Below are 12,316 nucleotides of genomic sequence, written 5' to 3' on the forward strand. Positions count from 1 at the left end.
AGGGATTTGAATTAAATATTTGACTCAAGTTCTGAAAACCCTATTGTTGTTACAAGGAATTGTATCAGCATATTGGTATCAAGGCTTTGACGTGTCAAGACTTTGCTCCAGTAGTCTTCCACACATAGATATGTCTGTCAACTCTCAACATTTTAAAGCTTGTATATCTTGACCCATTCAGTGAGCATTCTGTTAGACATCTGCTACACTGAGTATTTTGGTGTTTTTTGTGTTGATACATCTTCGTCAATAAATGCAGCTAGTATTTATACTGTTATCTATTACAGGAATTGAAGATGTGTGTATGTAGCAGGAAGAAGTTGCTTGCAGATTAACATGATTGCTGCATCCTTTGTCTTGGAGTCAAGCATGATATATATGGGTACTAGATTTGCTTGACGAGGTCATGCTTCATGGGAACCATGACTCTAAGTCAGTTGGGTTTGGTTTAGTTTGTTACCAATGGCCAAGACTGAGAAGTACCTGGACTAGGAGCACATTGGAATAATATGGCATTGTCCTATTTCTGATGAGTTAATGAAGACATGACAGAGACCTGCTGTGGCTAAGAGAAAACCACCTGAATCCGTGAAACTGGACCCCAGGACAGAGTTTCAATGCTGCAGTCCTTTTGGAAGTGGATTTACTGTTTTGTGGCTGCTCTCTTATGGTCTGCAGTCTATAAGGCCAGAGAGCAAACTGGGGTGTGGATGAATGCTCATGCTTTAGTTGAATTTATTCTCCAGGCAGGGAATGCCAGGAGAGATTATCAATTTTGTGAATGAGGTTATGGATCTGGCCCAATATGAGGTGCGGGCAGCCTTTGATGTATATGATATATTGCCTAGAATTATTGGCTGAAGAGTGGATACCTGAAGGTCTGCTTGCTGTAGGCATCTGAATTCCACATGGGATTCCACAAAGCTTCAAGATCTTCCATTCACCAGAAAGGGTAACTTCAAAATTCAGTGGAACATCTCTACAGAATGCAAAGGAATGTGAGGTCACCCTGCTGTTTCTGGGATCACCCTGTTTTCCTCCCCATGAGAGGTGAAGGCAGAAGCAACCTTGTATGCCACTGTACACACTGACTGGATTCAAGTGTGCCTAGAGACATCCAGCAAGGCAGTCAGGGACAACAGCTGTGAATCTCTTTCCCTTTTACCTAAACAAGAAACTACAACTCTTCTGCTCGTGACACCAGGAAGAGACCAGACTATTAAAGGACATGGTGATGGTGGTGCCTGCATGCCTCTCTATCGGTACCTTTCTGTTAGCAAAGGTTCTGACAAGCTTAGATGTAAGGGTTTGATTATCCTAGTAGTCTGATATAGGCTCAAACTTGTACGATTCCTAGCTTTGTTGCAGAGAGCAGTGACTGTTCCCACAGATAATTACTCAGAACCAGACTGTCTTGCTCTCTCCCATGCTGAGAACCTTTGGAAAGTTTGGTTCTGTCAGGGTAGAGTTCCATAGGTGTTCTATCTCAAGTCCTGCTGTTATCTCAGATATTTGCCAGAAGGATTTATAACTTTAAGTGGCAACATTTTTCAGTATGGTGCAATCAGGCCATTGTGGATCCCTTTCAGTACCCCTCGCCAAACTACTTGACTGCCTTCTTCTGTATGAAAAATCAATTCCATCCATGTTTATTGGGTAACTACTATGTCTTGTCATAAACTCTTTGAAGACCAGTGTCTCTGCAGCCCCTTGTCATCAAGATTAGTTTTAAAGTTCTTCCATCTCTTGTGACACAGCTCCCTGTATCATTGGATATTAGTATGGTCCCGACAAATGTCATGAAAGCTCCTTTACAGCTGCTCAGTATCTGTGATCCCATATTTATTACCTAGAAGATAATGTTCCTAGGGCAGTGACTTCATTTTCAGGAACTGGCAGATTTAAGTAGGACAATATGATGATATTTACTTATCTGCAATTCCTTCCAAGGCTGGAGATATATTTCCACCTTAATGAGTCTATCATCCTTTCAACATTTATTTCATATTCATATGTTCATCCTGCTGAGTCTCTTCTCCATAAACTTGATATTAAATGAGTTTCTTCTTTGTGTATATGAAATACCTTAGAAAGTCTGTCCATTTCGTTTTTTCCCCTTTGATTCCATTTCTTTCTGTTAATGTCTGTAGAATGGGTACAGCTGTCATAAAAAGGACCATTTGTTTGCATTTTGCCATCTGATTCCATTTTCTATTTCTATAGCTTGGTAGGTTTTCTGTTAGGACTTCTCATGAGTCATACTATCTAAACATCAAGGATGTTAACTTCAGGACATCCACATTTTCCTTCTTACATACACTTACAAAGCAATCACTATTGCTTAAATTTGATCCCAAGAGTGGAATCCCATTTCAGTATGTCAGTGTTGCTCAACCTATTTCTGAAGTAGGAGTTCCCAAACCTTCCCCCTGCACCCTCCCCTGACCCCTAGAGTTTTACTTTTCTTTTAGGATCATCAATTTTTGAACTATTTTGAATTATGAAAAGTGATGGATCATGACATTACACCATTTGTTAGAAATTGCAGCAACTAATTTTGTAATATTTGTTCTAATAAAAAATTCTATTTTAAATTAATGTAATTAATGCATCATATTCTTCACAGATCTTTTTACTCTATATTACTGTTTGGATATATGACAATTTAAGTGCTGGTCATTTAAAGGAAATTCCATCATAAATGTAGGAAACATACCTATACACATATTTTATGGTTCATGCATTTTAAAACAGACATATGTCTGTCAACAGTCAAAACAACATTGCCATATTCTTCATGTTTTATGGCATCTTTAACAAGTGCTACATATTTAATAAAATAGAAAATAAACAAACCCAAATGTGATTTTAGTTTTGCTCATCTTTTGTATTTTCTTTAGATTACCGACATAATGGAAGAGATCTTCAGAGTTCAACGTTATCAGTGCCAGAACAAGTGATGTCATCCAATCACTGCTCTCGGTCAGGGTCCCCTCACCGTACAGATAGTATAGGACGGACTAGATCTTGGTCTCCCAGTGTCCCTCCTCCACAAAGGTAAATCACTATATAGATTCAATGCCTGGGAGGGTATGAAATTAAGTGCTGTTGAAATCCATGAGGATGTCTGAAATAACCGTCACCCCCAAGAAAAATAGTGAATGACAGAAACACAGAGTAATTGGTTTGCTCTTTATGAAATAATGAAAAATGAGTTTTTAATAATATAGCCATGTGTAAATTATTCCTTCACTTTTTTTACATCAGTCTGACACAAAATACATTCCAATCGAAAGCAATAGAAATTTTTATCTCCTTTCTTTTAAAGAGAGATTTATAAGGTTAAAGGTTTTATGATCTGAGGTGTTCTTGTTTTTGTTTTTAATCAGTTTTTCAATGGCTATTTTCTACCACTATGGTAAATGACCAAGCCTGAGGAAATCCAAAGATTCTGTATCTCAATATTTTTTTACACATTTTGGAAGCAACAAAAATAGATTAACACTTCTACAACCACTTTTTATACAGAAAAGAATATACATCTTTTTTCTCAAGCAGCCTCTGATCCTGTGAAACAAAGATCAGGACATTTTTCTTATACCCCAACTACATAAGGCAAAGACTACTACAGGACTGAAAATACTATTTAAAAACAGTCTTGTTAAACATGGACAGACATTGCCCTCGTGGAAATGGTTTCCTTCAAGAGGATGCAAAAATAGAGATATAGAGTAGAATGGGTTTCCTCTTGGTGTTTAGTGTTACTTTCAAGGGCCAGGTCCCCAGCTACTGTAATTTAGTATAGCTACACTGAAATCAGTGGAGTTGCACTGATTTAATACCAGCTGATGATCTGGCCATACTGTTAATATTGCCTGTTAAACTTTGAGTGCACAGTGTCGAATATTCTGAACCAAGTACATGTTGGCATGCTCTTCCATAGGAATTCTACTTCTCTCTCTCTTTTTTTGTTTTCCCTTTTCTCCTTTTCTCCTTTGTTCTTTTTTTAGATTAAACTGTTAACGTACTCGTCCTCTTATTCATTCATTCATTCATTCATTTATTTATTTACTTAGTTACTTACTATTTTCTCACTAAACATATTTTTATTATTTTTTATTACTTATGCACAGATAACATCACACACATTATCATAATTCATCACATACGGGTAACTGATGATAGGTTCCTACCTAAAAATCCAGTAAAATAAATAACTACAACCCTACTATAAATAAAAACCTAATTAGGAAGTAGCTAAATAGGACACACAGAGGAGCTTATTCTGGTCTCATTTACTTAAATCGAGATTGGGTATTTTTCTAAAAGATATGCTCTAAGTCAAGCATAGCTATTGAACTTGAAGCAGGGATTAATACAGGGAAGTCATATGGCCTGTGTTATGTCAGAAGTCAGATAAGATGATCACAATGGTACCTTCTGGCCTTAACATCTATGAACATATGACATGATTAGAAAATAATTTAGCAAGTGTTCTGTATGGATCTAATGTACTTGGGTTCCAACACTGCTGATGACCTTTGGGGAGGATCAATATGATTCCACTAGATAGGATTTTTTTTTCAGTTTGCCTTTAGTATACCTAGGAAATACCATTTTTTAAACGTTAAAATAACATTAAGGCAACAGTCTCAAGTACTCAAAACGTAGGAAATGCCAGAATTAAGTTTACCTATACAAACTTCTTCAGTCCCCTTGCATGGCATTAGCATTCTGTCTTTAATTATGTGCTCACATACTAGTTGTGCCTCATTCAATGCACAGGATGAACATTTAATGAGAGAGAAGACTGCAAGAAAAGAAAGGATGTTTTCTTGTATTTGCAGCCCTGGACTGAGACACAGGAGAGAACTGGGTTCTATTCCTGGCTCTGCCACAGACTTTGTATATGATGCTGAGTTAGGTTATCATAATTCATACATACCATACTCCAGAGGGAATTCTGACCACTGTGTGTGCGCAGAATTCATGGCCCCATAGATTTCTTTGCTTCCCCGCAGAAAAATTACTTCTGATGGGGAAGCAAAGGGAAGCTGCAAGAGCAGTCAGGTGCCCCTCCCTGGCAGTGCAGGAAGGTCAATTTGGGTGTCCAGAGCAGCTGATAGAGATGTAAATCACCATTGTGGGTGGGGCTGGGCAGTTGTGCAAGTGAGAGAGAGACACTCTGTCCCTCTCACTCGCTATTGCAGCACTCTCAGCATGGAGGGGAAGGGCTTTGGGGTGTTTCTGAGGAGGTAGGTGTGGAGCTGGCTCTGTCTCCTCAGGCAGAGCAGAATGTAGCAGCCTGCCTGCTTAGTAAATCGTTCCCATTGTTCTTAGTGAATACCGCCAGGAATATAAAACAGGTGTAAAAATTTTAAGGCTCCTTGACATTGCCAGAGTGGTGAAAAGGAGCTTCATTGTAAAGGACAGTGTGACCTTATAAATGTTTATGGTGCTTTAGGGATTAGAACTGGTCCAAATTTTTGGACTGAATAATTTCCTATCAAAATGTGCTCCATGAACTGTTTGTGACTGACCTTTCTGGAGATGATCAGTGGCGAATATAAATTGTGAGTTTGAGTCCCCAGCCCTCACTTGCTCTTCAGTTGCCTATAATGTAACACTGAGCATATGACTGCATATATTTGTTAACTAATAACTAGAAATAAAGGGCCAATACTAGCTATATTACTATTAGACAAAGGGAGTTTGGGGATTTCCTCCAGTGCTCCCCACTCCCATTCTCCATCCACTGTACTGTAGTTTAAATACATTACCAAAATAATTGAAACTAACATGATTATATTGTGTTATTTTGACAAAGAAAATATGCAGAATTCTGCAGAATTGTAAAATACTGGGTGCAGAATTTTTATTTGTTTGTTGCAGAATTTTTTATTTTTTTGGCACAGAATTCCCCCAGGAGTAATACAAGCCTTAATTCTGGCACTTCCTAACATTTGAGTGTTTCACTTTACAACCGTATTATTTTGTTAACATAACTTTGTATGCACATATGTATTTATGTGTACACGAATGCAGACATGCATATGTAACAAAAATATACTTAAATAAATATTTAAGGTATATACATCTTCTATGAAGATTATTGTCACTGCATACTTCATGATTTCATAGTACGGACCAAAAATGCCAAGAATACGGAAATACCTTATTATTCTGATTAATCTTGTTTGCATCATTAAAATTATAACACAGTTGTAATAAATATATGCATTTCCTGCATTGCATGATAGTCTTTAAACATCTTTCTTAATAAACTCTGTGAACATACAAATGAAAATATCCTATTGCATTTACCTGATAAACTTTGCAGTTGATAGTACTATCTTCCTTTCTTCCTGCTACTGGTTGATTTGTTCTGTGGTGCAGCAGGAGGAGAGGGGTCATTGGATACCACTGGTTATCAGAGTTTATATTGAATAAATTATGGGTGAAAGCTTGGCCCCACTGAAGTCAGTGGTAAAACTTCAGTGTAGCCAGGATTTCATCACTATAATAATTACTTGTTGCTACTAGAATATAGAAAATGTTTAATTTAAATACATCTTCCTTTAAACTCCTAGATTATGCAAATTAAATTATTGTGCTGCTTTCATTGCAAAACATATATCTAGTGATTTGTACAGGTGATAATTTGCTTGGAAGGCTGAATTTACTTAGTAGTCCTCATTTCACTCCATAGTAGATTGCTTCTGCCTAATATGGCAAAACACCAGCCCTGTATTTGATGGACCCTGAAACATTCTAGTTCTCTACAATAAATCTCTCAGTTAGAAAGCAGACTTCTGCTACAATGTATCACTCTATAAGTACAATGGCTCAAATCCTCTCCTGTGTTAAAGTCGCAGTATCTGTGGCACAAAGGTAGTGCCTTTTTTCTTTGAAATAATTATAGCCATTACATCAAAAGCTCATACCCACGAAAGCTCATTATCCAATACGTCTGTTAGTCTATAAGGTGCCACAGGACTCTTTGCTGCTTTTACATCAAAACAATTCACCATGAGACTTATAATTATGTAACAGTACAAGTATGTGAAAGATAGACCTTTTAAGGCTTTTTTATAGCGGACATTTTCATTAACAGAACTAATTTTACAAATCAGTATAAGGACATGGTGCACTACTCACCCTAAGACTTTGATGGCTTTTATGTCCTCAGTAGGAATGTGGAACAGGGACCCCGAGGGACTCGATCTACTGCTGCACATTATAATACCATGAACCGAATGGATAGACATCGTGCAATAGATGACCACTACTCCCTAGACAGAGAGAGGTAAAAATCATATAGGAATTAGAAACCTCTTTAGTCTATAGTCATCACAAGTGAATTATATCAGTGTGATGTATTAACCCTAAATTCAGGTAACTAAAGTAAACAAAAAACCCACAGAAACCTACATAGCCTCAGAGTTCCATAGATGATATCTCTGCTGTTCTTTTTAGTGGTTTAATATTTAAAATTCACAGTGTGTACAGGGCTGCCTGAACTGCCATCTTGTATCCTCTTCGAAAGAAAGAAAACAGAAAATCTTTGAGGTGTATCTGTTACACCAGCAGCAAGACTGATTCTCTGTGCATTTGATTTTATTTTGACTATTTTCAATTCTTTAAACAATGTTTGTTGTTTACTGTGTTTGTAATGTCTCCAAACTGGCGAATATGTTGAAAAATATGTAGCAGAATTCTTAGTTGATAATTTTCACTGCTGTATGAAAATTACATAAAAGTCCATATTTTGTACTCAGTGTTTGTGAAAAACTCCCCTTGGGTATAGTGGAAGTAGCATGCATATAGCAAAAGTAAAATATGGCATAGTTCTTATCTGTTCTTAACTTTATGAGCCATTTACCCTTACAATAAGCTTCTTTGCTGTTCTCTGAGATCAGAATTGGGCCTTGTGTGTTTACAGTGCACATCTCACCATGATAGAAAGATTTCTGATGAACAGGGCTTCATAAATCATGAGCAGAGACATATCAACCTATCTGAATATTACTGAGTTAGAAGTGAGATACAGTTTATAGTATCTCGGATAGTGTAGCTCATTTTGCTGTATTACCTGAAGTATCTTCTGCCTTTAGTTAAAAAAAAAGAAAAGGTCTGTGTGCTTGCCACCACGACTTTGGGTCATAAAACAAAAAGAGAAAGCATTTGTCTCCCTTAGTTTTAAAATACTTCTTCACTTGAGTACGTTTTGAGCATCAAGATGGTAATATACCCATCACAATTATGCAGGCAAGATTGCTAAATACTGTAGCATTTGTTTTTTACAGATACCAATGAGCAATAGAGATATATTTTCCCATCTTCACTTATCATACGTCGTGGGAATTTATGTAGTTGCTGTATGCCAAATTAATATTTTTGCAGATTATTAGTAAAGATGGATTATCTAATAAGTGACATCAAAATTACATAACTGAAGTTGTTAACAATAATCCAATTAAGAATTTAGGAAATTGAGTTAAGTATATTGAACAGAAAAGACCATTGTGTTTTAAAAGGGTATTAATGTTATGGTCCATAAATGTGAGGCACACAATCCCCAGGCAAATCTCAACTCGTAGTTATTTTATATATAATCAGAGGTGATCCGGTCCGGCATAGAGCCGGTATACAGCCAAATATATCGGCAGGGGGCAGCTTCCCCAGGCAGGCAATTTAAAAGGGCCCTGGCCTCCCGGCAGCGCCTGGAGCCCCTGACCCTATAAATCGCTGCCAGAGCCCCATTGCCAGAGCCCCAGGTAGCGGCAATGGCCAGGAGCCCCGGGGCTCCAGTGGTGATTTACACTGCTACCGCCAGGGGCGGCTCTATGCTTTTTGCCGCCCCAAGCACAGCAGAAAGGCTGCCTTCGGTGGCTTGCCTGCGGAGGGTCCGCCGAAGCCACGGGATCAGCGGACTCTCTGCAGGCAAGCTGCTGAAGGCAGCCTGCCTGCCGCCCTCGTGGCGACCGACAGAGTGCCCCCCACGGCTTGCCGCCCCAAGAAGGCGCTTGGCGTGCTGGGGCCTGGAGCCGCCCCTGGCTACCACAGCCGGAGCCCTGGGCCCTTTAAATCACTGCCAGCGCCCCACTGCCAGAGCCCTAGGGTAGTGGCAGTGGCCAGAACCCCTGACCCTTTAAATTGCTGCCAGAGTCCCCTGGTTCCCAGCCAGCGCCACAACTACTGCTACCATGAGGCTCCAGCAGTGACTTAAAGGGCCCGGAACTCCTGGCCTCTGCTACTGAAGCCGGAGCCCGGGTCCTTTAAATGGCTGCTGGAGCCCCGGGGTAGCGGCAGCGATTTAAAGGCCCCCTCCCTTCTGCCCAAGGCCCCACCCCTTCCACCCAAGGGGACCCCCACACACCTGGTCAGGACCCCAGCCCTGCATAGCAGTAAATCCCTTAAGTTACTTGCACCCCGTATATAATCCGTGTAAAAATATTAGGAAAAAATCAGTATCAGAAAAATTTTGACAAAACAGCAAATGCATAAAAGTGAAATACTGAAAAGCAAACAATTTTTTTGTTCTAGATTTATAACTGTATTTGTTAGAAATATACATAGATTGTGTATTTATCTTTACAGATTTCTTGTATTAGAATCTTTGCCTGGGTTTTGTAATTATGCCATCACCAGGAGAAACATTACTTAGCTGGGTGTTGAGGCCAGTTTATTTAATTTTGATATCCTAAAGCAATTAACTCAGGATTGTAACTAATGAATGTCTTTTTTTGGAATGGGGGAAAAAAACCCAGAGTGCTCTTGGGTATTATTATATAGTCAATAGTCATGAAGCTCTGGCTCTTTGAAGCACCACATATAGGTCTTGTAGAAACTGTTTTCATGCCTGAGTTTGGTCTCAGGCAGACGCTCTCCTTGTTACCGTACAAATGCACACACAACAGTGCAGGGAGTGCTGAACAGAACCACTAGAATCCCTCCTCATCACTTCAAGCAGATACATCCTGCTTCAGTGCACTTTGGGTGGGGGAGCATTAATTAGATAATGGACATTTTGTTAACAGGTGTGTCAGAAAAATACACAAGAGTTGTGACACTATGTTTTGGCATTGCACTGGGATGTTTGCAGCAGTAGCATAGTGTTGTATCAGTACAAAGGTACTCTGTACTGTGATCATGCAATATCATGATGCAAACAAGACAGTAGATGCTCAGGACGATGTTTCTTAGTTTATGGCACTCTGGAACTTCATTAGCTGACAGAGTGGCTCACCAGATCTGTAAGGATGAAGATTAATGATTTTTTGGTTTTATGCTTATTTTCATGATTTTCTTGAACTTCCATAAGTGGCAACACTTGAAGAATTATTTTTCTTGTTTTTTCCCTCTCCAAACAAATACTTTATATACTGTTCTGTATTTAAAAACAAGCCAACCAACTATACATGTATCCTGTCTATCGTGTGTTATTAGCAGTATAACCCAAACTTTCAGCCATTGAAGTTTCTGTTGTGAAATACAGAAGGAATGTGAATGGGAAGGTAATTAAAGAATCAAAACAATAGTATTTTTGAGATGCGGCAACCAGATCTGCATGCAGTATTCAAGATGTGGGCGTACCATGGATTTATATAGTGGCATTATGATATTTTGTCTAATTATCTACCCGTTTCCTAATGATTCCTGACATTCTGTTAGCTTTTTTGAGTGCCGCTGCATATTGTGGAGATGTTTTCAGAGAACTATCCATGATAATGCCATGATCTTCCTCTAGTGGAACAGCTAATTTAGACTCAATCATTTTGTATGTATAGTTGGAATTATGTTTTCAAATGTGCATTATTTGCAATTATCTACATTTTAATTTCATCTGTCATTTTCTTGCTCAGCCCCCAGTTTTGTGAGATCCCTTCTCAGTCAGCTTTGGACTTAACTATCCAGAGTAATTTTTTATCATGTGAAAACTTTGCCACCTCACCATTTACCCCTTTTTCCAGATCAGTTATGAATATGTTGAACGGCACTGCGCGAACTCATCGTGCCCTGGGTCAGGCAGGAAATATTTGAGTGGGTTTATCAAACCCAGAGTGGGAAAAATTCAAAACAAACAAACAACACACCCCCTGAAATATCCCAGAAAACCCACTATTTATATCACAAGAGCTGCTAAATGATGTTCCTGAGGGTGGGGATGAGCTTCTCAGCAACACACAAGGTCATACAGACATTAGTGATATTTACTTTTAGCAAATTCCACATTTCTGTATTGAAGCCACCTCACACTGCAGATATTGCTGCCCAGAACCCGATAGCATATGCTCTCACCTTTCCATTGAGAATCCCATTGCAACTGGCAGGACCAGGAAACTCTTGTCCCCTATCTCCTCAGTGATCCTGCAAGCAATTAGGAATGGTAACAAAGAAATAAAAGAAGAACTCTAAGTAAAAATGGATGACATTGAGACTAAACTAACTTCAGTAAAGACAGACCCAGGCAGTTAAAATCATCCAACAAAAATAAGTGTTTGTTGTTGTTTTATTTTTTTAAAGAGAGAATTGAGAGGATCTGAAAAACAGATCCAGAATGAGAAATGGAAGAGTTGTTTTCTTCTTAGAAGAAGCAAAACACACCAGTGTGAGAAACTTGGTGGGAAACCTGCTAAAATATGTCTTTTCCATAGATTCCAAGGCCAGCAGGGACCATTCTGATCATCTAGTCTCATCTCCTGTATAACATAGGCAGTAGAACTTCACCAAAATAATTTCTAGAGCAGTGGTTTTCAAACTTATTTCATTGGGTCTGTAGTTGTTTCTGCCCTCCTCCCCTAAGTACATATACTGCCACCCAGCTCTGAAGGCAGAACGGAGAGCAGTGGCTCCTGGCTGGACGTTCAGCTCTGAAGGCAGTGAAGGCCAGCTCTGAAGGCCAGCAGCAGCACAGAAGTAAGGGTGGCAATGTGAAAAGTGATATTTGTCAATATCACTTTTCACAGCAGGTTTAGTGCCCCATTGCCACCCTTACTTCTGTGCTCCTGCTGCCACCCCAGAGCTGACAGCCGGAGCCCTGCTGCCTCCAGGTGAGGGATTGGAGCCTGAGGGGAAATGAGAGCCCTGGCTGTCTCCCAGTGAGGGACTGAGGGGCAGGGAAGGAGAGCTCAAGCCTGGGCGGCAGGGCTTGGGCTGTCAGCCCCAGGGGTGGGATTGGGATTTTGGCAGTCAGCCCCAGGATGGCGGGGCTCAGGCTGTTCCCCTTATCTCCTCTCCCCCAGCCACCCAGGTGTGCACCGGGCTGACTGGCAGACCTATTAATAATAATAAAAAAAAATGCACACAGCTCGTG

At 39.6% G+C, this 12,316-nt stretch overlaps 1 protein-coding gene across 10 annotated transcripts in view; it reads left to right on the forward strand.

Annotated features, from left to right (window-relative positions):
• RIMS2 (regulating synaptic membrane exocytosis 2) overlaps window positions 1-12,316 on the forward strand; it is a 787,778-nt gene that overhangs the window by 524,424 nt on the left and 251,038 nt on the right. For 5 of the 10 annotated variants that reach the window (XM_039525805.1, XM_039525808.1, XM_039525818.1 and 2 more), the window contains 2 exons: window positions 2,901-3,057; window positions 7,190-7,306. In XM_039525805.1, the coding sequence (XP_039381739.1) occupies window positions 2,901-3,057; window positions 7,190-7,306 (274 nt within the window). The remainder of the gene's footprint in view (window positions 1-2,900; window positions 3,058-7,189; window positions 7,307-12,316) is intronic. The other 5 variants (XM_039525817.1, XM_039525806.1, XM_039525807.1 and 2 more) reach the window with 1 other exon arrangement.

The sequence above is a fragment of the Mauremys reevesii genome, linkage group 2 (genome assembly GCF_016161935.1).
Source record: "Mauremys reevesii isolate NIE-2019 linkage group 2, ASM1616193v1, whole genome shotgun sequence".
Classification (NCBI taxonomy): Eukaryota; Metazoa; Chordata; order Testudines; family Geoemydidae; genus Mauremys; species Mauremys reevesii.